This window comes from Pseudomyrmex gracilis, unplaced genomic scaffold, assembly GCF_002006095.1.
Source record: "Pseudomyrmex gracilis isolate BER0280 unplaced genomic scaffold, ASM200609v1 scaffold_28, whole genome shotgun sequence".
Taxonomy (NCBI): domain Eukaryota; kingdom Metazoa; phylum Arthropoda; class Insecta; order Hymenoptera; family Formicidae; genus Pseudomyrmex; species Pseudomyrmex gracilis.
This window is the reverse complement of record NW_018020612.1, coordinates 1,071,825-1,099,564: the sequence shown is the minus strand read 5'-3', so window position 1 is coordinate 1,099,564 and position 27,740 is coordinate 1,071,825. Positions and strand designations below refer to the sequence as shown.

At 39.2% G+C, this 27,740-nt stretch overlaps 1 protein-coding gene across 4 annotated transcripts in view; it reads right to left on the bottom strand.

The window, feature by feature from the left end:
- Window positions 1-27,740, bottom strand: part of LOC109852339 (matrix metalloproteinase-2-like) — a 54,750-nt gene that overhangs the window by 16,840 nt on the left and 10,170 nt on the right. For all 4 annotated transcript variants that reach the window (XM_020423413.1, XM_020423411.1, XM_020423412.1 and 1 more), the window contains exon 2: window positions 25,339-26,541. In XM_020423413.1, coding sequence (XP_020279002.1) covers window positions 25,339-25,446 — 108 coding nt within the window. In that variant the 5' untranslated portion in view covers window positions 25,447-26,541. The remainder of the gene's footprint in view (window positions 1-25,338; window positions 26,542-27,740) is intronic.

Here is a 27,740-nt window from a genome sequence, read left to right as displayed (position 1 = left end):
CTTTTGCTGTAAAGAGCGATCTGTCTTTTTTGTCGTGACCTAACTATTTATTTTTAGGTAATATATAGATCTTGTCTATTTTTTGCTGTTCTGAATCACGAACGTGTTTAAAGGATAAAATTAAGCTCGAATAAATGTGTAAGAGTATAAGTTAGGAAAAGAGGACAATCTGCATAAATATTATATATTTTATTAAAATATAAATTATAATATATAAATAATGTATAAACAATATATATATATAATATATATAACATTTTAGAAAAATGTGTATACTTCTTTTCGTATAAATTGTGAGCTTTATGTTACAATTGTAAATTATTTCGCTTACGTTTCATTCGTAAAACCGTTCGAGAACGAAAAAACGTGTACCGATGCACAATGTAGGCGCTTTAAAATTGTAGCAATTGCAGATCTCATGCGGGAAATTTAACGGCGGCGATTAAGTTACACTAATTTTGATGACGCGCGTCCGATTCCGAACCGAAATCCATTTCACGTGCGGTGGCAATTTAATTGGATACTCGTGGCGGAGCGTTATTAATTGAAAATTGCAAGGCTGATTCTTTTCCGTGACAAGAGATTCAATTTCGTTCTGATGAGAGATTACCACGATTGTTCTATCAATAAAGAAAATAATAATAGTAGACGGAGATAACGAGGATAATGACTGATGTGAGATCAAATTGAATACCGCAGACGTTGTTGACTGTGTATAGATTCTCATGACCCGAAATATTCAACCCGAAATATTCTAAAAAATATTTATTTTTCAATTTAGTTCTTATTACACATTTTAAACCTTTAAACGTAGCTGTAGAAAACAGAATGTCACATTTTTGTTTTTTTTTATTATTCTGAGCAAATTTTACGAATAAACATCAAGAGCTCGGCCCAAGTAGCTTAGCACGTTATTGCCTTGAAGCTTTCATTTCATAATGAACTCCGATATTGAAATTCGCCCGACTAGAACAACGAGGAGAAAAAAAGCAGACAGACCGGCATTGTTGTCTGGGCTCTCATTGTCGGTCGTCATTAACTTGATACGAGCGCGCAAGAGAGAACGGGAAATGCATTAAGTCTGAGATTAAAATAGAATTTTTTCTGATACGTGCAAGAATATATGCAAACAAATGCAGCGTGTTTATAGATGTTTATCGCAACACTTTCTAAAAGAAACCTTTGATTACGTTTCGAGCAAAAATCTAACGATTTTATGTCCGATGATTGTGATTTAGTTACGAATGCGAATGTTAAAAACAACTTAGATTGGTTATAAATTACTTATTTTACGGCAAAGTAATTTATAAATTATTATTGCAGAGGTTTTATTCAAAAACTGAAATATTTTTGATATATTTTCAGAATATTAAATTACAGCTTGTGAATCGCTTGATGAGATCTTTTGCTGAAAGCAAATTGATCCAATTAATCCAATTAGTGATATTATCTATGTACGCGCAATATAAAGTACGTCTCTTAACCCAATTAAAATCTCTTCTGATTAAATTACAAACACATCCTCCTTATATTTCTTTCGAGAGAATATCGCAAATATATACAGAGTGTCTGAAAAATTTAGACACACTGCCGAAGTGTAAAGATAGATTGAGTCAATCTAAACAGAAAAGTCATGTAGTATTTTGCAAAATTCACAATAGTTATTGAGTGATTAATTAATACATGTGATCTAATGAGCACGTGGGAAGCGATTTGGTCCGGACTTTGTAGACGTGTATGATTTTCAGTTGTAAAGAAAAATGGCTTATTTCATAAAATCTTTTAACAGCAAGAAGTGGAACAAACAAGCGAGTAGCGTGTGACACAGCTTCTTGCGACTAGCTGATTTTATACAAATATATTTATAAAAATATACGCCTACAGAGTTAAGACATTCATGCGCTCGTTGGTTCACATGTATTAATTAATCACCTAGTAACTATTACACATTTTGCAAAATGGTATGTGACTTTTCGATTCAGATTAATCTAATCTATTTTCACACTTCGGCAGTGTCAAAATGTTTTAGACATCCTGTATACGAAAAAAATCTCAATTTTTCTCCGTATAATAAACGGAATTTATATCGAACCTTACTTAATCGCGCACGAAAGATCCCGTCGCATAGTTTCAGCAGCGATTTGAATCGCCGTCTGAAATATGGCCAGCGGACTTTTCCTCCGCCGTCGGTCTAATTAGACCGAGAATAAACGAGGGGCTCTATGTAAACCGAGTTATCGCGACGACCTGATTAGATTCTGTGAATACGCCTTATGGGCTCTGTGTTTGCCATGAGCACACAGTGGGATCGGGCGGATGACGTCGCGCATCGGATGCGCTCGGCCGCGCCGGAAGTCCCGTCATCTTTATATTCCGTCAACATCGGCGCACGCACGCACTCGTGTGACAACACGCATCCGAGCTCCGCGACGTGTAAAATCCGCGAATACAAGTTTCCTTCGATGAAACAGGAAACACTCAGGTAACAGAATTTGCTGTTGCACATCCGCGAAATGCGTTCCTAGGATGCGCAACGACAAAATAACACAAACAGATTATTAAAACCGATAATGATAATAACGATATTGCTTTCAATATAGTGAATTAAGATTACTAATATGCATATCAAGTACAAGGATGCGAACGATGAAATTTTAATTAAGTACGTCGCAATATTCGTTCGCCGTTATAATATAACGCCATTAATTTAGAACCGAAAGGAAAAGAGATTTATGATTATTATCTTTCAAATATATGGAACAAACGGGAGTAATGGATCAAAGTTAAATTAACTCGCATCTCATTAGATTGGCCCCGTTCATCCATCAAGTACGTATATAAAACCGTGGAACGTAATCTGTTTTATGAAAGTATAATTAACGGCGAATTTGTACTTCACAAATTCACTCGTTACTGAGCGGAGACTCGCGCGCACGCCGTCAATAGGGAATCTGTTTAATTTTAATAATAGCTACACATTAACGACATACACATCATTAATTTCTATTTTCAATTTGCGCAGAGCGGAGATTTAAATGGACTCAATCAGAATCACGTTTCGATAATATCGATAGAAAATATGAAATATTTACGAGCCTGTAACCAGATTCCGGTGCGTTCGTCTGGAACGATTATGTAAAACGAGATAAATTCGATCGCGATAAAGAGATCGTTGCGCGATGCAATCGCGACCGATAGCGTAACTCGCTTGTTGAACCCAATCGAAAAATGCACATGCACATTATCTTCGAAACCAAAAGATAACAGCAGTAACCGTTCGTGTGCATGTCTCAGATATTCTTATTCAAAATATTAATAAATATTTATAATTAATAATATTGCAAAGACTTGAATAAGAGCGATTTCTCTCTCCACTGACACACGGAGGCTTCTTCCTCGCCCGTTTCTTTTCTCCTTCCTTCCCCTCTCATCAGCGTCTCCTGCCGACGATCCAGAACTACTCCCGTAGACCGTGCTAGTCGTCAACCCCGTCTCCGTCGGTGGAGAAAAGCTATTTTTGTGAAGACCTATATTTAGCCGAAACTTATTCCAAGAGCGGCCTGCTGCATCGGGTCACCGGACGAAATCTCGCACAGCCTTCTGTTTTGCGTGTATGAATGCGCGATCCCTTCGTTCCGCAGCCGAAACTGAAAGTCGTGTATGTGTCTCAGAAAAATGACGGTCGACTCTCGTCGCGTGCAACTTCGCAGAGTGCAACTACCCTCATTGCCACGTATGTGTACGTACGTACATGCATACGTTTCGCGACTTCTCGCGACACACGGCGATTCACAGTGCGCGAATATTTATTATTCGGAGTAGTGACGTGCAAGTAGTGTTCGCATAAATGAAGCGCGCGAGACTGCTTTTTGTTTTATCGAAGAATACAACGCTTGAAAATAGGCGAAGAAAAACACAACGAAGAATGGTTAGCAGTACATGAATGGCGTTCGACGCAACGGCTGTTTTAATTTTCAGAAGGAGAAACTGCGAATTTGTCGAGAAAACCATTTTCTGCGAGTATCTCGCGCGTTCTCGAGGACATCGAGGGCGTGCGACTATGATTTATCGTAATAAACAAGTAATCTCGTAAATAGGAACGTCACGTTGAAGAATAATGCAACACGTATACCGACTGTGCGGCAATTTCAAGTTACATCACTTCGGGAGAGTCATATGCATAATACGTATCTGGTATCATGCGCGCTTTCGGTGTAAAAGTTTTCCTAACTGAACTACGTAATGCGCAAAGCGAAACGGGATATTTGAAGTCACGATAGCGGTGGCGATTGTACAAGTCGAACTTTGATAAATCACTCTTCGAGATGATTTATCCACGACAACTTAAATATCCTGCCTCGCGTGAGCTTGCCTTCTATCTTTCGCTGGTTTTCGTTTTTTTTCTCTCTCTCTCTTTCTCTCGCTGCAAACATCCGCCACGTCGGATTATTTATTATGTTTGTATCGCCGGAAAGCAACAAGAGAAAACGCGAAACACTCGATTGATCGATTACATAAATCTTAAGCGATTCTCTCTCTCTCACACGACTGATCGATAGAATTGTACACGTGGATAATGGCACCTATGTATTTACAGTTTTCACACACGTCGAAGTCTGTGAGAGATAGAATCGTTGAGTCGTCTCGTTCCCAACTAACTATCTAGCAGACGACGAAATTAACTAACGTGTCTTCCTGGGTCAAATGCATTCCTACTAAGCGCGTTTAACATCGTCAATAGGATCCCTCGAGAACCGTCCGACGGTGACTAATCATTAGAGTCTATAGTTCTCGGGACGAGTCGCTGTCTTCAAAGGGTCAAGTGTTGTCATCCTCGTCGTTGTCGTCCTCGTCACTGTCCGCAGCACGAAATCGCACGCTTCTACAACGTACAGCTGCACGCAACGATCGCACACAGTTGCGCGCGCGAAATTGAACTAAAATGTATAAATTCGTAAGTTTGAGTTCTAAAGAAATTCTCTCAAACAATTTTCTCTCGTGCTACATTTAGCGCATTTGCGGTAAAAGACAAGCAAAAGAAGGAAAGAAAACCAAAGAAGAGAAAAGAAAAATTGAATTCAGCGAATTGATTTACTGTTTTGTCGAAAATATGTTTGAATTTGGGAAAATTTCATTTGTGAAAGTATACACACACACATACGCTATTTTAATAACAATTTCGGTGAAAGAAGTAAATTACATTAGAATGATTTGCACACGCGACACGACGAATAATATCCCTACGGGGATACTGTGTGAGAGTTGCTTTAATAATTTATTAATTGCATTTTACCCGGTTGTGTAAATTACATGTAGATTCGCAATTGGACATTGTCATCGTTGTGAAAATGTGTAATTTAATTCTGCGATAGCGCGACGTGATTCATGAAACGCGAAATTATTCGACGATGATTAATATTGAGAAATAATGTCTGACGTTTTCATGCTGCGTGTTTCCCGCTCTCTTCGCTCGCCGCTTTTTTCGCAGACAAAAATCGAACGCGCTAATTTCGCGTAATTACCGGGCTATTTATCGCGCTGACGGATGCCTGTCAGTTTTTTTTTTTTTTTTACTTTTTTCCGAAGAAATCGCGACGTCCGTTTTATTAATTTTTTTTTTGGTGGTTGCAGCAAGCTTGCAGCGCGGCTATCGAGTCTTTCATACTCGCGTGAAATATGATGCAGGCGTCGAGTCCCCATTTTCCAACGGGTATATCCATCATTTTCAAGGGGTGGGAGGTAGGGAGAGCAGCAGAGTTCATTAATTAACCCGTCGTTGTCGGTGCTTGAGAAAACTCACGAAAAATTCTTGCCCGAAACACACACATACACACGCGCATACTCAAAGCTCTCATAACGCGTACTGAAAGTCTCTCTCGTAATCGCGTAAGAAAGCTCCTTCGTTCGAGCGAACAACGAAGCTCCTTGTGCCAGCAAAAAGCCGCTCTCGCGTACTTACTTTTAAGCAACGCTCGTAAAAATCGCGCCCTGCTCACGATCGGACGCTTACGTGGAAAGGAAGAGAAAAAAGAAAACTACCGACCGAGTTCGACGATTGCTAAGTGGACGTGAAGAAGGTTTCAAGATTTTTTCTGTTTTTTGTTTTTTGTTTTTTTTTGTTTTTTTTTGTTTTTACGAAAAAACGAAACACGCAGAAGCAACGTGAAGTTCATTCTCGACGAGACAAGTAGACAGTCAGTTGCCGGCTGAACGATTTGATAGAGGTCCGAAAGTGAATTCGGTGATCAAAGAGCTACACTTGAACTCGGCGTATTTCGAGAAAATCTTGTTTATAAAGTTTCGAGTTTCGCTTTTTCGCCGAGTCTCGTCGTGTTTGGAGGAAACGACGATTCTCGAGGCACGATTTCGGCCATCGTTGCGACATTAATTTGTTCTGTGTCAACGAAGGTAGCCACTCTGAATAATCGATTTAGAGAAGCACGAAATACTTCGGGAACGATTCCCGTTGTAAATGTATCACGGAAACTGTGACGAAATCGGCCGCGCGGGTTTGTTTAAATAAACGCATCATCTTTATCCGGAGAGACACTTGGTGTTGCGGTTTGCACGTGAGTCAGCGCGAGAATTTATGCGCGATTTCAGGGCGGCCGTGAAGGTAGTTCCGACTCAGCGTGGCACAAGTCGCCCAGTCATCGTGGTCGACGCAGTGTGTAAAGCCCACGCAGAAAAAAACCAATGAAATATGAAGGAAGAAAGGTAAACTATTACGGAAGCATCGATCCTGCAGCCGCCTATGAGTCATCACGTTGTACGTTTTCCTGCCGACTTTGTATCTTATAATCAAATTCGACGTATATTGCATTGACTGCGCTTCTATCCGTAACGAACGCACGTCTCTCTCAGATCGTGTCTTTCTCTCTCTCTCTCTCTCTTTTTATCTTTTTGTTTATTTCTGTCCCTCGCGCGAAAGGATTGAAGGGCTCGACGGAGAGAAATAAGAGTAATTAGATAGAGCGACGAGACACGGCGCCAGATTCCAGTGACGTATTGAGATTCCGACTAGTTCTGGTGGACTGTGAAACCGGTTAGAAATTTCTGCGAGTTTGCGCAACGTGATCGAGGAATTTCGCCGCAAATGGTGACGTCACATAAAACCAACATAAACCCAGGGAAACACAGGATTCTCTCATTAAATGTATGAATAATTTCACTAGAACTTCTAGGAAAATATTCTGACGTTCCGCATTTTTATGTGTTCATTTTTATACGTACATTTGATCTTAACTCTGTCAAATTAAGTGTTCCGCAATTGCGGAGAATTTAATTTTTCCGAGTACGCGTGAGAAGCACGTTCGACCGCTGAAGCAAAGAAAACTCAATTTTTACATTTTTTTTCCTGCAAATGTACATTCTCTCTTCTGAATTATAAACGTTCCAAGTTTAATTTTGCCGGTTACAAAATTTCATTTTTCTTGAGTTGTTAAAAGGAGTAAATTGGATCAATTGGAGTCTGGCTCTTTAATTACACTACCTGGATGTTTCTTATTTTTATTTTTCTCTTGCTGCATTGTACAATAGACATGAAGACTTAAAATCGATTGATTCTTCTTTCTTGCTCGTCTCGGTATGTTTCTTTCGCTTTTGGTCTCGTTATTTTTCCACGGCCGATGCATTTTGGCCGATGCAAACGGCTCAAGAGAGACGTTTATTGGAGTTGGATAATGAGCGCAATGTTTTATCGGAGTTTAATGATGATGGCAAACCATCGTCCGTTCGGAAAATCAATTTCCGGCTGTCGCAATTTTCTTCGTTGTTTTGCGAACGGGACTCTATTTTCCAAGCGTATTAATGCGTTTTCGATAATCTGAGATTTATGCGATCGCCGGGTGCGACAATTAAACCAACTCACGGATCGATGCGATTAATCGAAATCACACACAGCGACGAGAAACACAAAAATCGCTCTCTTCCTGGAGCTGGACAAACAAAAAAATTACGTATGTATCGCGTCGCGCGCTGATTTATCGTTCAGAAAACGAATAACCTATATAAACCTCCGTGAGTTTTGTGTTTTCAATTACGTTCCATCGTTGTTTCCAAGCGCGGATTAACTAGCGCGCAAATACAGCTCGCGCGCATTTTTTGGTCCTGAAAATTATTGATATTTAGAACAGTATTATCAACGAGTAAACAAGTATAATAACAACGACAAATTAAAATTTCGTTGTTATTACGAAAAAAACGCCAACTACAACAAATAACGAATATTTTACGGATGTTGCACAAATTTCTTATTACATCGTGTGCTGAAACACACGAGTTTTATATTTTATTTTTGTGCAAGATTTACTTCTTTTTCACTTGGTGTGAAATATTTTATATCCCGCGCGACAGGAGCTTTACACACTTATTATTTATACACTTGAGCGGACTTTCTGCCTTTTCGTTACGCTAAAAGAACGAAGAAATATATTGCACATCAGAATTACCGCGTAACGAGATCTATCTTTTGTGCCATAGAATCCTTAAATGCGTGCGAATAAGTGGAAATACGAACTTCAAACAGACAGAGATGAAGAAAGAGAAAATGATCTGCATTTTCACCAGTCTGTTGATTCGTTATCGCGCTTAGATAATTCAATTATTTTTCATCGTGGCGCGCAATCGAAAGAAAAACGAAACGCGGGGCGATTGTGTTGCGCAACACAACAGCCGGAAATGAAATGGTTATGAGTTACAACTGCTCCAGTTGGATTTTGCATCACGCATCATGCGATTGCGTCTTAATTACTTACGTACGGAGATGCTAATTCATCTCCGCGTGACCACTCTCCTAACCACCGTCTTAATCATTCCGATGTGTAGCAGAAATTAATAGAATTCTCAGAAACACAATTCTGTAACCATTCTCCATTTCGGTAAAATGTGGTTAACTCAAGTTAATTAAGTTACACTCGATGCGAAAGGAGCTAGTGAAAATGGTGAAACCGCACGCTCAAAAGCGAGATCTTTCGCGATAATTATTCATGAATCGTAAGGAAGAAAAAAAAGAGTGTGTAATGTGGAAAGAACTTTAATTCACAGTTTCTGTACATTCACGTATTTTGATATATAAAGATATAGTTGAATATAATGCAAAAATATCCTGGGACACACACAAAGAAACAGGTTCTTCAAACGTGTCTCTCTTGGATTGTTCACTTGACCTGCATACCTTAAACGTGTTCGAGCGTCATTAAGGCGTGATTACGCGTCTCGAAAAGGTCGCCGTCGTTGTTATGAAAATTAAAATTTCGACGTGAGAAAGGCGAAAGACAGAATAATTGACTACTTCTGTCGCGAAGATTATCAAGATCTACCGTGATGTAAATAAAAGAAATTATTTCTTATTCTACACAATCTACGTTTTTTTCAATTGATGTTTTTCAGAGAGATGATTGCAATATTAGGGAAAAATTTTAAATAAATATGTGCACTTTGTGTTTGCTTCAAACGCTTACAAACTAATTCTCGCAGAAGAGAAAAGGAAAGAAAGAGAGTAGCTTTTTTTAATTCCAGAATTAATTAATTCGCAGTTCAATTACTTCGATAGAAACTGTTGCAACCAGAAAAGCATTGGACTGGTGACTGGGGGGAAGACAATAGACAAGCTTCTCTTTCGGCACGAAAATTGCAAAGTTTTGTTGGACAGCCGTCGCAACTTGGCGTTTTGCAGCGTGAGAAAGCGCGATACCGAATATACATTGAGAAAGTTTCGCAATAACAAAATGTAAGTTATCGGAAAATATTCGAAAGAGCCGCGACGCGGCTGGATACGAAATAGAAAGAGAGAAAAATAAACGAAAGAAAGACAAAAAGAAATCCCGTTTCTATTGTGTACAACGGCACAAAGCGTGACTTTTTTTCGCAAGAAAAACAATCGCAGAGAGTGGTTTAACTAACGATGTAAAGAACAAAGAGCGCGACGTGTTTACCGATATTCTGTATCGTTAGGAAAGAAATTCAATTTATGCGCAACCTTGACTTGTAAAAGAAGTATTTATAAATTTACTGATATTTTAAACTACATACAAGAGATATTTCAAACAACTAACTCATGTATACTCACACAAACATTATTCTATTTACAAATTTGTGTAAAAAAATCTTTGTGAGTTTGTAGAAATATAGAAAATGTAATTTAGAAAAATTATACGTAAACTTGAAAGCGTATATCTAAATTCACTGAGTAGAGAGATAATGAAATTTACACATCGGGATCTTCACGATCGGGAAACGCAATTCTAGAGAAAATCAAATAAAGACGAAGACGCGCGTCTTATGAAAACGAAATGGCAAAGAGAGGACTAAATCGACTCGCCTTCACTTGTCCTCACAGCTTCCACTTGGTGTTGCGAAATTGCTTGGCGATTAAAGATCGAGCGCGCGAGAAAGGCACAACACATCACGAGTCCTTGCAAGGCTGTCTCTGTGTGACGAATAGGAATTTCTTGTAAAATCTGTGACGCAATTTCAGAGACAAAAGATGAATTTGAGGCGTAACAGTATATCGATCAAATGTAATAAAGAATAGGTTAGATAATAGCAAAGAACGTAATTTCTTATATACCTGCAGAGAGAGAAGACCATCTTGATGCTTCGAATATGTGAACTTTCCTTGTTATCATAATATACTAACTATACTATCGCACTATCCCCAAAGTCACTGTAACTCTAATCTCGGACAATGAATGAGGTCCGGAGGCAAATACGAGCTAGCTCCTTTTGCGAATTATTATTAGACGAAGAGAGAGAGAGAGAGAGAGGCGAGTTGAAAGTTGGTGCGAGAATTTAGCAAAGCACGACGTCGTAACACTTTGAATCGATTCCTCGGTGAGGAATGAGACGACGATGAGATACCGACGAACTTACTGATTGAGAACGCCAGAACGAACTTCGACCTTCCTGCCCGCTACTCTCTACTCAGGTTTCTTTCAGAATAATACTAGCCCGACACGGTGTATAGGGTGTCCGATTTTCTCGGAAAATTAACACCAAAAACACTCGAGCTTTGCGTTTGCGCATTCTTATCAATACTGCAAAATAAAATAAAATTTATTTATACAATTGTTTACATACAAATTATGTTCATACGATGTGTTATGAAATTTCAATTTGGAAATTTGTTATTTGCGAAAGTCTCTTTTTTCTGACATTTCGTAATGGTTTATCGACGCGTCGAGACATTTCGGATGCGAAAATGAAACAAACGAAAAATTAGTGAAAAAACGTGAAATTTGTTGTGGAAAATTAGCACGGATTTTGGGAGCACCCTGTATACATATGCGGAGAGGATTTAATCTACGCCGTATGTGGGAGAAGAGCTGTTTGATACATCTCTGGTATCGAGCACGGAAAGTGCGCCATGTTGTTAAGGTATATCCTTTAGCAGCGAGATGGGGAAAACAATAGGATAAAAATAAAAAGAACGAGGGAAAATGGATTGTACTTTCGCGTTTCATATCTTCGGATCAAAGTGCGCTTTGAAAGTGATAAGAGAAAATTAATTAATTGCACACACACAATGAGAGAGCTCTGCAATTAAATACACGGAAAAAAAAGATTTGCTAGAATAGCAAGAAATTAGTTATTATATGGCCAGCAAAAAAACATTTGTTAAGTTTATTAAAATTTTTGTTTCGCCAACAAAACATTTTGTTGATGAAACAAAATATTTCGTAGAGTCAACCATTTTTTTTGCTAAACATATAATAGCAAAACTTTTTTTTTCCGTGTAGTCATACACAATTTTGACTCTTTAATCAATTATAATTTTTTAAAATCGTACAATTTTAAAGAGACTAATTTTTTTCATACTAATTTACTTTTGGAAAGAAATCATTTCCTTCAATTAACACAATATTTAATTTGTGAATTTTTTTTAAAAACTCAGCTGTACATGACAGACTCTTTCAATTTACGAATATCTGTTCTACGTTTGTCTGCAAAATTGAAGGAATTCTCGTAACTTTTTCAGCGTTATCTTTATCCGGGCAATCTTTTGTTGCGTGAGGTAAAAGCGATTCTTGCGCGCGGCAAACGAAACCTGCAGAGATACGCGATAACAAGAGCGCGGTATCAGGACGAAGAATGGATCAGGATTTCTAGCGTGGCTCCCGTTCGCCACGCATCTTGTACATTGTAAGTTTTGTTATCTCGATCTCCCACAAAGACGCGGTTTTTCCGAACAACGTCGAAGGAAAACCCTAAACCGAGATTGTCTGGCGGGCATACGTCAAATGGAATTGTTTTTGCATACGATATAATATCCCTTGACGTCAATGTACATACATACATATATATAATACTTCTAATAAATAAGGATGCAAACAATTCGCAGAAGATTGCAATCTGTAGAATCGTACGTGCGCTGCTGCGTAACCACATTAATGAATTTATGAGAGCACGCATTTTCAATAACGCTGCATTTCAGCGTGCTTCGTCAATTTTAATATATGATTAGAGATAAACGTGATCACGTGTGACAAAATAAAAATTGATTCGCAACGGTCACGAAATATGTTGCAAAAAACACTATGTAGAAATATAAATAATCGAATTATTTCGGATAATTTGAGCTTATCTTTGCGTATATAATGTAATCTAATCAATTCCATATTTTGTGTTTATATACCGAAATTAGATGCATGAGGTTGAAATCTATCGAGGTCGAAACCTATCGAGACTTGCGCTTATCGCGGCTCGTTTCGACGTTTGTAAATATTTGTTTGCCAGAAACGACGCGATGGATATGTAGGAGGCAAAGATAGAGAGAGAATGCGCAAAGAGATACGACAGAAGGGTGCAACAACAGTGTAGCGAGGGGGGGGGGCAGCAAGAGGGAGCTACACCCTCAATTGCTCGGTTGAAATTGATGGCGTCAGTCCGCTTCTCTCGGAGCGTTTTGTTTGTTTCACATGCAGCACACGCTCTCACACGTAAGTACATATACATACGTGTACATGTATGTGTGCATTGGCGCCAGGAAGGGGCGTCGCAACGGTGACGTCATCGAGGAGCCAAAAATGAGCGAGTTCCTCCTTAAAACTCGTGCCAAACTATACGTCGCCGAAGTTGGCACCTCGCTTCGGGAAGCTTTTATTCAACGCGATTCTAATATCTGCGCGAGTTTTACATTCTCCGACATTTAAACAGAAGTTATTCTCGAGTGAAAGAATGACGAACGTTGAAAAATACGAACGGTTAATTATCCGCGAGAGAAAAAAACTATTTCTGTAACGGAACCTCGTATCGTCAGACAAATGTCAGTTAATTCAACGGTAAATGCACGAAGACTGACCTACTTAATTCTTTTGACATTTCGACGGCATTGAGAAGCTTCTAAAACTTATGCGATATCCCATCGCATAACGAATCTTAATTGCCGATGAATGATTCATGCGGAGAATCGGCTTGTCGTCGATCAAATTATCATAAGACGTATGTAGAATGAAAACGATCTAGTCTCGTTCTTGATAAGGAGCTTCTCCGACGCGGTTCTTCCGCGAAAGAAAAGCACGAACGCGCGATTGCGAGGGCGGAAAAATGTCACGTACATACATCAAAATATATACGTGTATGAACGAGTCAATACAACATTTTTCGATGACTTTCATGAGAGCACAAACTTCCATCGCGCGAGGTTCTTTGTGAACGTCTGCCTGCCTGACCGAGAATGACTAATGAACGAGACTCGTCGTTAATTGAGACGCACGACGACAAGAACAGCTGCACAACCAGGACAGTCGTTTTTATGGGTTTTGGCTGGCAGGATAATCGTCAGAAACGCTTTAAACCGCCTTGCTTTTCAGGAACTCGCCAATCCCCAACGTTCGCTAGACTCGTCCGGATGTAACGTAGCACGAGTAATTAATCCGCTTAATTGAAGATTCTCATCGAGATTTAGTTTACTGTTGTTGTTGAAGAAGAATCGCAACACAATGTAAAATCGAACTGTATACAGAATCGAGTACTGCAAAGAAAACAAGCAATTTTTTTTCTCTTTTTACTCCATAAAAAAATAAAATAAAATAAAGAAACAGTTTTGGCATCTTTATTATTCAATTTCTGTGCGAAATTGTTATCGTCGATTAATAAACCGAGATCGATCCGTGCAAGTCGTAGAATGTGGCATCGCAGCGCTGTGTGAGGGCACGATCGGAGAGAGCGTTGGCACGATCTATCGATGGGTGGGGTGTTGGGCTGTGTCGGCCGACGACGTTCGCCACATGTGTTACTAATTACGGCGTGACGGCCGGTCTCGTCGCGAAGAAGGAATCGCCGGTGGCTTCTTCTTCGTGAGCGATGCGGGTCACGCTTGTGCACGCATCGCGATCTTACGCACGATCGGTTCGCGACCGAAGGGAAAGAAGTACGAAGAGGAACGCGATGAGAATGCCGTGCAAAGAAAGATGGACAAAGGTAACATTTTGAAAGAAAGTCTCGCGAAAGAGACTCTGCAAGAGAAATGCATCAAAAATACGAAAAAAATCTCATTAGAAAATCAATATCAATGGACAAATAACAAGCAACGAGAAAATTTAGCTTTGTAATTGCGTTGCATGGCGCCGACAATGTAGTCACTGGCGATGTAGAACTCGTGTGTTGCGGCGACGACAGGAAATTATATCAAGCGGTCAGGGTCGCGCGGGCAACGTGCAATTATACGTGGAGACCGTGTCTCGTTTAAATACTTTTCTCTCATTACTCATTTCGAGTAGCGCGGTTAGTAAAAAAAAGCGAAAGAGCGGCCATTCCGAGAAAATTCTTTTGTCGCAAACAGCGAGATCGCACCGCATGCGCATGTCGTCAAATAACTCCGAAAGCACGAAAGGAGAGATAAGAGGGTCTGGGCATAAATCCGCAAGCTCGCACGGAGGCTTTAATTAAATACCGTGCTAATTAAATGATCGACCGCCGCCGGCGCCACGGTATATCAGCATCCGAGACGCCTGATTCGTTGCATTGCGCGTTGAACTATCGCTCGCTAAATCGTATGTCAACCGAGGCTTTTTCCTTCACCCTTCGAGGAACGAGCTGGTCATCAGGGGCCAATGTGCGTATACAGGCACTTGCGTACGCACATACGTATATATACACAAGCGTTCTATGATTGGTGTCTAGACACATTGTATATGAAACGCGTGGGCAGTAATGACACGACTTTTTCCCTTTTTTCCACGAAGCCCGGAGTCCCTTCGATCGGCAATTACGATTGGATATCATCGACGACCCACACAAGACATACGACGATATATGCGTTGCACGCACGCACGTTGTGACACACGCTTGCTTGCTCTGTCTCTTTTCTCTCTCTCTCTGTTTCTCTCTCTGTATACGCTCGCCCGGCCGGCGCTTCCTGCAGTTAACGACCTCGATCGCATATAAATGCCCCGACTTAATGGTTTCGAAGTAAGGCCGAAGGCCCCCGGCATTTGATAAAGTACACGCGCGTCTCTCGAGCGAGACCGACGTGGTTCAGGCCTGAAAAAAAGAACGCGCTTTGGGGTAGTAATATGTCAGTATCGCGGAATTGGAACAGTCGATATCTAAACTTTAAAAAAAAAAAATTTGTCGTATATCATTAACCGTGACAGTGGTTTGTTTTTTGCTCGCAATATGTTGACGAAAGGCAAACGTCGACGAGTGTGATATATCATGTAATATATCAACGCTGTAATATAACACGTTCGTATACACACACAGTGAGGCTTAACGTTATATAACTGCGTATGTATGCAAAGATAGAGATATTATGTAGACATTATGTCTTTTATCATTGATCTGCGTTAGAAAGGAGGACAAATATTTGAATACTCCGGCTTCAATTTCTCAAGTGCTTATTCCAAAGAAGCGTGTATATGTGAGGATATCGATTTAATATTCCCTTTGTAGAGAGAAAAAGCAAACATATACTATATGTATATACATATATACATACACATATATAATAAAATACGGCAAGCAAGTAGTTAGCATACAATATGCATTCTATTGCATTAATTGAAGAAAAGCAATGCATAGGTATGAAAAATTTTCAGAATCCATAACTACTAAGATTTACGCAAAGAAAATATATGTTAAAATAAATACAAAGTTTTCATTTCATAAAACAATAAAACGCGTATAAAGAAAAGATGTAAGTTTTTATATTTTATCACATTGTGATATATTTAATATTTAATATATTTTTTAACAAGAGAAATTGAATGCTATAAGTTGACGAAATTTATCGGAAACATGAAATTACGATAGTTCGATAGTTATACGTTAAATTTGATACACGTGCGCGCGCTAAATAGTCGAAGAACGTAGAGACGTCGTCGTCTAACACGATGCCGTGATGGAGAGTTTGGTCTTTAATAATTTGAAAGCAAGGGTTAGAGGTGTCACTTCCTGCCGTGTCACGAGAATGTCTTTAACGTGATTAATGAGAGAATCTCTGACAAAGTTATCGATTTACTCTTTGATATCGTACCTCGACAATTACTTATGTAAAGTTAACTCAGCTTAGTTGCTTCTCGACGCAATTTTGACGTGTTATACGTACAACAAGTCTTAAAAAGTTCAAAATACAACATACATATCTCTTCAAAAAAATATGTTACGCATAAAAAATATATTTTAAAATTGCGTAAACTATAATAAAAAGATGTTAAAAGACGTTAAAAACATTGTCTTTAAAAATACGCTAAATTATATTAAAAACAAAAAAACAGAGAAAACTTATTATTTTTCTAAATAAATTCTAATCGCGTGCGTCATGTGATATTTTAATAGAAGACAATTCCTCAGTTTCCAATCAAGTACAAATTTCGCACTTGCGCTGCGGGTTTGTACGTTAACACAAATGACTATCTCGAAACTCAATTATCCAAACATGAAGATCCCCGGGCACGTGAGATTAGAGTCAAGCACAAGCGCGACTAGTACTAAATGAGCAGTGAAAATGCGGACCGTAAGCAAGCTATGCGCAGAGCTCGTATAAACGTGTAATAGTTTAAATGCTAAATACGGAATGGATTCTTTAACGGTGTGCAATATTACAAAATCGCGTCGCGCATGATAAGCACGGAGCTGAAACGTGGCGTTCTAGTGTGATATGTTCTACCAAGAACGCCGTGTTGTTGTAATGTGTATGTTCGCTTACAAGTGACTAAGAGGTCAAACGTTGTCCGCGAATCACGTTTGCTTGTCGGCCGGACAAGCGCAGGCCGCCTCAAAAGACAAGCCCGTTGTGCGGTCCGTTCGTGAGTTTGGAGAACGGCTCTCCTCCCTCTTCCAAGATCTGACGTGTTTTCAACCCCTTGCGGCTCAACAATTTCAATTGGAATCACATGTATCCACGTCTCAGACGTGGAAAGCAAATTCGCTCAAAGACGTCCGAAACGGTTTTCCTCGGTATATTCCTCTTTGATGGTTTCTGAGCGGAGTTTTAGTGCACCGTGGAAGAAATATCGCGAGCATACTTCACCGGGGATATTTTTGGAATATATCGGAATTCTCGGCGGTGTGTAACTTCAACGCCAACAAGAATGTCTTTTAAATCTCAAGTTTGTACCTTTACCCGAGTTCTGCTCTCTTTCTAACACAGAAAATTTTCTCTAAGCAATTATCCGCATTTGTTCTTGCAACTCAAAACGCGATATCTATGTTTCTTGCGAGCATATAATTCTTCTCGCTTTTTGTTCATGCGTGTCAAACGTCTCGATAAAAATATTTATACAAGACTCCGAAGTGTATATATTTTCTTAGCGTTATCCCGCGCTACACCCAACACTCGAGGGTGAATTCTCGCCGAGGCACATCAAGGGACGAACGAGGGAAATGGTTTTTGTAGGGAGAAAGGAAGGGGAGACACAGGCGCAGGCGCTGCGACGCGCAAGTTATACGCGCGTGCAGCACGCGCGTGCAGTCGATAAGCCAAAGTGAGTTTCGGGATCGACCGTGTGCGGCTCTTAGTCATCCGCGTCGTGTCTGCACGACATACAGAGGTACGTAGTAGACGAACGATATAGCACGAAAAGAGCGAGAGACGATAGTCACCCACGTTGCGCGCACGCACGAAATGTATATACCTATATACAATACGTCGAAGCGGAGCTGTTAATTCGAGATATGTCTTCACGAAGTATAAACTGTCTAATATACATGTACAAAGTTGAAATTACACGTGGAAACCTTGACGTCTCGGACGTCGAAAGAGACTGAATTTCGCTATTTCATTGATTTTACATACAAAGTTTAGCAAATTACTTTTATCTGGAAAGAGTATAATAAAAACAAACTTAGCTTTATATTATTTCTTGCAAACATATGAGAGAGAAAAGGAGAGAGAAAAAAATATTATAATATTTAATCTCTCCTTCTATATCGAGATAAAATATTATCTAAATATTATCTTAAATCGGTCTTTAATCTTTAATTTCACAATTTTTTTGTCTTAGCTTTATTTTAAATTTCGCTTCTTCAAGAACTGTAAATGATAATATGATAATTAAAACTCGTGTTGATTTTTGACTCTTCTTTTCTCGGAGAAGTCATAATTAGTTTGTTTCGCGAAGCGCCCAGCAAAAAATTTTTGTACACACAGTGTCATTAAATTCGCCGCATGCGTTCGGATGCCGCACTGTGATCTAAGGGAACCGCCTATCGTTCGTTTACATATTTACGTTTGCCGTCGACGAAAACGCGCGGTGTGATCATGGCGTTCTTAAACAAATTTGTAGATCGCGTGCATCCCACGAACTTTCCGCGATTATTCGCGCGCGAGTTATGCTCGACGGTTAATTCCGACTTCCATCTACATTCGTCTGAAGTTTGCGGAAATGCTTCTCCGAGAGAGAGAGAGAGAGAGAGAGAGAGAACTGACTGACGCTCAGACGAATCAGCATTCGCGAAGAGAGAATTGCATCGCGAGCAAGCTGAGAAGTCGGAGTAATCTCGTTATAATCCGCTCGCTATCGTCAAGAGCGAAATATCACACTTCTTGCTCGTACATCTCTTTGCGAGGACATGTGTCCGTGAAACGTGAGAGAAAAATGTGCAAAGAAAGTTGGAGCTTGAAAGAGCTCGGAGAAAAAAGTTTCAGTCTAGACAAGTTTCACGTGTTAATTAATGAAAATTTTTTAGATTAATTTTCTTTCTCTCTTATTTGCGAACACAATCTGGACTATCAAATAACCTCCAGTTCGCAAGATGACGCAAAACGATTGCGGTCAGTACATTCTGACTGCAGTGCGTGGCAATCGCGAAAGAAGAGAGGTCACCGCTCCCTCCTTCGATGTCGCGATGCTCACAAAACGCGTAATAAACACTCTCGGAAGTTTAATATATACGCGGAGAGCCAAAGAGCGCGTGGAAATTCTAAAGATAATAGGAAAGTTAATAATGCCGTGCCGTCGGAAATGCGGAAATGGAAAACAGAGCACGCGCATCCGGTTTAATAAGCTGCGAACGAAAGTTCGTACACCCAGGCAGGTTTCGAAATTGCAGCACGTTTCTTGAAGCGGAGAATGTTATGGAACGCGAGAGAATCGATTCTTTGAAATAGATTCTTTGTAAGAACAATATATATCGTAAAATCAAAGTATAATGTCAAGTAATTTATATAAAATATCTAGATTGCCGGAAAGAATCGATTTTACTGTCAACTGAAACTTCTCCTCGCTCTTATGAGAAACGAATTGTTTAACTTTCTGGAAAATCAAAGAAAATCCTTTCATTTGCGTCACTCTTTATATAAGAGTTACATCTCTGGCTTTGGCACAAACGTGAATTGCCGTGAAGATACCGCGCGCTACGAAAATTTCACGGTAGCCGGAGACAGGCATAAAGCTCGTTCCATCATTTCAATAGCGTCGACTCGCACAGTGAAATCTCAGAGTAAACAAGAAGATAGGTAGATAGATAGATAGATAGATAGATAGAGAGAGAGAGAGAGAGAGAGAGAGAGAGAGAGAGAGAAGGAGAAAGAGACATGGAAACAGAGAAAGAGAAAAAGAATTTGCGGTGCGCATTGAGGGTACATTTCACCCTCCGCCCCGTCGGAGAATGCAAACGAATGCGGCAAGCGAATACAGAAGCAACACGATCTACCGAACGCTAGCCGGTCGGCCGAATGGAAAGCCTTCTTTTTTCCTCTTTTTCTCTTGCTCTTCTTGTATCCGCAACAGGGAAGAGATACCGCTCTCTTCTGCCAATCGGATAGATCGAAATTACGTGAATAGTGCCGCTCGATATCACAACTCTGTCCTTTTCTGGCTTGACAAACATTATACGCGACTCTGTGGTCAAGAGAGCGGACGACCTTTCAGAAAAATTAGATTGCCGATGCCGATCAATAACGAGACGTACTACTGCAGAACGTGTTTCTTTACTGCATTACGCGTTACGCATAAATTACGAAAGAGAGAAAAAAAGAAAAAAAGAAATGTGAAAGCTATCTCACTGCATTTTTATTGAATGAATTAAGTAAACGTTGTTAAGTAACAAACGGCGATAAAATTAATTTTATAATAGAACAAAATTTTCATCTAGATTGATATCTATTGTCCATAAAAAATGTAAAACTTATTTAGCCAATTTAAATTTTGCAAAACAAACGTACACACACGGAAAATTACTCAGATTTACTACTCTGCAAAATCTACAATATATATAATCCCAACTTTGTGCGTCAATTTTGTTTTTTTTTTAATTAATTTTCCAGGAAAAAAATTGTATTCAAAGAAGTACATTGCCACGTTGCAACTAAATAAAAATGCATCACCACTGTCAATTACAAATGTAATTTTGAGTGTGACGCTGTTCTTTTTTTGTTTTTTTTTTGGTTTTGTTTTTTTAATTCGTATGAAATATCTGTTGATGGATATAACACGATACGTAGACGTTGTGAACGTTATTAGAATGTAAATACTATGCTCTAGCCCGTTGCAGTTTCGGCAAAAGGGAAAAATGAATAAAGAGAAAGAGGGGAAAAATTAAAAACTGCGAACAACGTGACAGTCGCGTAGCTACGCGAAATTTTGACGGAATATCCGACAGCGCGAAATATTCCGACGAGTTGCATGCACAAAACCGAAGGGATAACGCGTGTCATATGCGCTGCATTCGCCGGATATGAACCGAATGGATCACGTATTCGACAACGACGACGTGGGAATGTATTTTCCATAACTTCCTCGGAAGCGACGCGTTTCGAAACGTGTTACCAGAAAATTATGGAAGAAATCTGAAAAGTTAAATAATATTTTATCGCTGAATATTAGGTTATTTTTTGTTTCAATCCTCGACATAATGGACATGATATCCTCTATTTTTAGGAGTGCGTGTACAAATATGATTTGTAAACTTTTTTTTAATTAATTAATTCTAATTTCGATTGATATAAAGACGTATCCCATTTATTTATAAATTCAACATTGAGATGTACGTGTAGAGAAAGATAGAATTACATAGCATAAGAGAATTTCGCACGAAGCGTGTTTATTCGGCGTATATTTCACTTGACGACGTGTCAACGATCGGTCAATGTTTGCCATTTTTCACTATAGCTAACCCTTAGTTAAGTAATCGATCGTTGTACGTAGTATAAGCGCGAACTCAGTTGAATTCACAGAAATAACGAACATTATTCGTATAGAGCAGAAGATCCGTTCGCCGAGCAAACATATGTAACAAAACAAAATGGAAAAGACAACGCGCTTTCGCGAAGTCCGCTTTAAATAATTGTTTACACCAAATATGTATAACATTCCGTTTAACCATCTAATTAATAATAAGAATTTTTTAACGCAAAAAAGCTTTATAAATTAAATACAAATAACACACAAATATTGTTGCAAGAAATTATGCGTTATTGTATTGTTATATGTTGTGTTTTCCATTACATCGCAAACGAGATTATCGATGTGTCACAATTCCAGCCACACTGATCTCGTGTACGTTCCACAATATGCTATGTTAAACTCTTGCTACAACAATTACACGTTATTACCAGCACGATATGTTCTCATTTCCCGAAACGGCCTAATGAGTTAAATCATGCACCCGCGCTTGTCACGAGTACACAATAAATATGTAACAATGTAATCGGAACTAATGGAGCAGAATATTTTCAATTACGACCGTGTGTGCAGGCGATCATTATCCCGTAATAGTCATTAACGAAACGCCGTGCGATAAAAATAAAAAGTTCTTAACAAGGCGACTAAAAATGACAGTAAAATCAAAATACAAGTTGTAATTGCGCGCTTGAGTCAAGAAACAAAGTAGATGGTTTTTTTTGTGCAAACGGTGTAAATTTGAATTACGTTTTCTCGAAGAGAGAGATGAGAACGAAATTGTTACACTCTGCTTTTGCGCGGAGAGAAAAAAACGCGTGGTGGCATAAAAATCCTAAAGCCCCGCAAAGTGTAAGTAATTCTGTCTTCCCTTGCGAGGAACCTACGTTAACTTGCAGCGACATATTAAGTTCCGCTGGTTAGTTTCCGCCTGTTTTGCAAGACAGTCTCTTCGAGACATTTTAAGCTTCTCGTGTCGACCCAACATGGACGGCGAGATACTGCTTATTGAAAATTCAAACGTTTTGCTTGGTCCGCAGATGGAATTTGATAATTAACGACGAATAATTATCGCACGAACGCAGATGTGAGTGATTACGCGCGTCCAAAGGTTTGTACACATGTACCAATCGGATTAATGGATATCTCGCGCAAAAAATACGCGGGCCGAAAAGATATTCTCTTTTTTTGTCCGCGGAAATAGAAAATATACTTGTTCGCATAGCGAGCTCGCTCCCTGAGCAGTCATTAGTACAATAAAGTCGCGCATGAAACCCACGGAAAAAGTTAATGCCGTGAAACGTGGTGGTACACGCGGTACCATTAATTCCCGGGCGACCGACTTTCGCGACGGAAAATCCTTTTGTATTACCAACGCGGTTCCCTAATACCTTGAAATGCATTATAATGCAGTATAATTCGTATCTCTTTCTTTTCCAATTAGAAAAATTGTTCTTACAGAAGCGAGTCGCGAAAGAACTTCATCAAACGTGCTTCCAGAATAGATACTTCGGAGTCTAAAGAATTTTTCAGTAAAACTCTGTCCACCGACAATTACATTATATTTGTTACGTGAAAAACACAAAGTGATTTTCTTATGGCGCTTAAAAAGATTAAAATTTTATAGATGCGTTTATACGTCACGTTTTCACAACGTATATACGAGCGATTTTTGTGACGTGTATTACGACGTTAACGGAACGTTATAATGTAGCGAAAAACTACAAGACTGATAAAATTCACAAAACCCACCGGGAGTTCCGCATGACACCGTCACGATATTCCATGTGTGTATACACATATACGTACATAGACGTGTATAACGTCGCCGATCGCCGCTCTACGAGTTTCTGCTAGATATTAAGTGCTTTACGAGTACGAACCTATGCGTCTATATCACGAAGACGCTGTCTATATGTGCTCAGCCTTACGAATTAATGTGATCGATGCCCGCAGATAAGCAAGGTTAAAGAGGATGGGACTGTCTTTTTCTACTAACTAGGAAATTAAACACTCGAATTCATGATCTATCTTGAATATGTATAAATCGTGAAGAATAAAATTGTTTTCATGTATAAAACGCACACGAATTGTTTAGTTTAAAACTGTGTTTCAAACGGTTTATTTTGTTGTCCGAAAAAAAAAATTTATATAACTACAACTAAAAGTATTAATTTTGTTTTACAAATCTGCACGTCCCACGCGAACGATCAAAACCTAGATAGACTGTTCTAGTTTGAAATATTGCATTTTTATCTTTAAATGGATTTTATTCGAGCGAAGATTCAGTATAATTAGAAACGGAGAGTTTTTGGAGCCAAATTTGTTTTCTTGACAGTTGAAATATTTAATTTTATATAATATTTAATTGGTAAAACTGCAGAAAAGGGGAGCAGTTTCCGATGACTTTGAGCTTAAGATATATTGTCAATGTCGTGGCCCCGAGTAAGGTTCCGCAGGTTTTATCCGGCGGTCATTGTTTATAAAAAAGTTATGAACAAAAAAAGTTTCATAAAGAAATTTGTTTTCCCGACATCATGTACATTTTTTTTATGTTGTAAGGGTGTAGGCAGGGNGGGGCTGCGCCCCCCCGCAGGTGGAGGGGCTTTGCCCCTCCTCCCTGCTCCCCCCTCGTGAAAATAATAGGTATATACGTGTATCGCAACGAAGAAATCAAAACAAATTATATAGCGACGTAATCGCAGTTTCATTGCATCCACGCATGCATTTCTCACGCAAAACGAGGTTCAACCCAAACCTATGTGTCTAGTTTTTGGATAGTGGAGCCCTCCCGCAGGGGNGGCGGAACACACTTCTTCCACGCATACACTTTCCATGCTTAGCAAAATTCTACATAAGGTTCGACACGAACTGGCAAGCTATACATGTTGTCAATGAGGAAATCAAACCAAAGACGTATGTTGATATAATATGTCAAGGTCGTACGTAGGTATGTAATGCTCCGATAGGAACAATATGTTTACTCTTTCAATGTACATGATGTCGAAAAATAAGGGATAATTTGTAAAACATTTTTTTATAACAACTTGTAAACAAACAATGACCGCCGGATAAAACCTGCGGAACCTTACTCGGGGCCACGACCTTGACAATATATCTTAAGCTCAAGGTCATCGGAAGCTGCTCCCCTTTTCTGCAGTTTTACCATTTAATTTTATCCAAAAAAACTCGAATATTTATATATAACAGCTAAGAATTTTTTTACGACATGAGATTGTATATTGTGCAACCGTTCTGGATAAATGATTTCCGTTTCTCTCTATTCGATGTATTGATTACCTATCGACAGATCAAATTCAAACAGCAAAAACAAGTAACAATTAAATATGTAATGCAAACACAAAGTCCATATCCCTCGATAAGACGTTCGAAAAGATTATGCAAGATTACTCCAATACAAACTTGATATCGCTCACAATTATTACGTGTATAAGTTTTCATATTTAATTAATTAAATTGTGATTAATATTTTAATAAATCATTTCTTTTATTTGAATAACTGAATGTTAACCTTAGAGGATCCTATAATACCTAAGCTTTAAAATTTGTGAACAGAATAATGAAATATAGTAAATAGTGAGAGACTACAGCAGAGATATTGACACGCAATGTGTCTAATCTACACAAATATGCACAGATTAAGAGAACAATAATTATTTGTTAATAGAAAATGTATGAGGATGTTTCACAAGTGTTTTGTCTTTAATTTTGTCAAGATTCGGTAAAAGTAAATAAAAGACCAAAGATCACTCACCACTTTGTCGTCCGCGTAAATGATCGACGATCTCGGTGCTCCGTTGACGAGGACGGTGAAAAGAGCGACAATGGCGACGTGGCGTATCATCTTCGCGACAGAGCACATCGGTCCAATTTCTCGAAGAAAATCACAGATGCAACACCGAAAGCAGCATTCACGATCGACGACTTTTCGACGTTTCCCAGTATCGAGGGAGTTTGCGCGCGAACTTACAATGATAAAAATCGCGTAACACTGTATCGAGTACCGTAACTTCCTCACAAGATCACATGATGCAGTGCTATTCGGAACAACAACGGAACTGTTTCACGTCCTCTCGCTATGTAATAACGAGATATTCTCACGAAGTAGCGAAGATAAAGATTCTACCGGCGATTCCGAGTCTCTCTTCCGAGATAATCGAGGCGCGACAAGTAGAGAAGATCCGAGATTCCACCGGCTGATCTCTCTCGAGGTAGTCTCTTCAGGTCGGTGTTCACAAAATAAAGAGACAAGATGATAATAAGAATGAAAATTTCACTAAATTCTTATTCTTCTCAAAGAAATCGCGAATCCAAAGTATACAAAATATAAATACTCAGCTCTCTACGTTATTCTTTCAAAGTAGCTTTTCTTCGCGATATTTTCGGAAGTGTTAAAAAATTGGCCAATTCATTTTCCGATTTCTATACATTTGACGCAAACTCGAAGAGAAATACTTGTCACGACTACGAGGCCTGCCAATCAAGACGCGATCGATATCTCGTGATTTGCTTTCCCGATCGAGGCAGTGTTCACCGCGTGCTGCCGATGAATGAATAGGACTCACGAATCTCAAACCGACGACGGGAAACCGCTCACGTGACTTGTACGTCTACATTGTCTACCGTCTCCGGTGACGAAGTGGGATCTTCCTTTTGCCGTGTCCGATCGTCTCGTGACGTCGTCTTCTTCTTTTTTTTCTTCCTGTTACTTCTTCCACTCCGCTCGTTCCGACCGACCGCAAAATGACGGCGATTAAGTTTAACTCATGTGCTTGTTATTTTCCTACACTACGCTTCTTCCTTTCCCGTTTCCTTCCTGCGAAACCGCCGACTTTCGTCAAATTAGTTGTCTTTCTGCGCCGCCCGCGGCGATAACGACGACGACAATGATTACCGGCTTCTTCGTACTTTCCTTCGGATTCGTGCTTTCCAGCGGCTGGCACGTCCATCCGCCGACCTGACATTTTACAAGTGTTAGAAAAAACTGGAGCGCAAAGTAGCATAAAATAAATTATTTGAAAAAAAACAAAAAAGCATCGTGTACAACAGTAGTATTCTTCAGCTTTAAGAAACAAAATATTAATTTTATACAATATATATTTATACAATTTAATGTTTCTATCCGGAATGCAAAATTGTTATTTCCCTTCTCGGACAGCACCGAAAGTTCGTACAACTTTTCGTTTAACAGCAGATGTTTCAGTCAAGCAGAAAAATGTGCTTTTTCTTTTTTTTTTCACTTTAATTTACGTGTTAAGTAACACGCGATGATCGAATTACAAATTAACGTTTCGTTATATTCAAGAAGTTTCAATTTAAAAAATAAGCTGGTGAAGCGATAAAACGCGTAAAATATCAAAGACACAGTTTGATTATGCGCAACGTAAGGGAAAAAAGAATGCCATTTACGAATAGAGATTTATCCTCGACAGGAACTGTCTGGGACGCGAGAAGAGGAAAGAGAGAGAGAGAGAGAGAGAGAAAGAGAGAGAACAAAAAGTATGCAAACTTCATCGAGCCCTTTAGTTCCGAGTACGGTTTCAGAAGAACCATTTGACTGGCGCGAAACAGTGCTCTTTTGTATTCGGCACGATAAACGACTGCCGGGCTTAATGGCCCCGAAGAGCTTGGATTTCTCGTCACCTTCAAGAAATGTTAAGAGGAGCGGTGAAAACAGGAAAGGGCCAAGAAGTTGAATTTCTGCTGTGGTTTGGATTAAGAAACGTCGGATTTTTATGAATCATCGCATATCACGCGCACGTGACGCATATACGGAAGCTAATTGATGTCGCGCAAGGTGTGTCGAAATCTCCATATAAATTGTAGATAAAAAAACTGTAAAAAAATTCCGACTTACACTTCAACCTTTCGATATTTCCATTGCTGAGGGTTTTTCTTTTGGCGAATTGCACGAATAAGCGCGAAATTTTTCTTGTTCTTTTTTTCTGGAAATTTAATCTCGATATTCTCGTTAACAAAAAGAAAACATCTTTCAGATTTTTATTCAAACTTGAAAAGAGTTGATCTGAGAGAGAAATGTACTATTTTAGGAAAGGGTTGAGTTTCTTTTCCACATCAATTTATCGAACTTCAAATCTGTGAAACGAGGAGAGCGCGCGACGCATATACACAGTTTGTCCGGAAAGTTCCCGGACT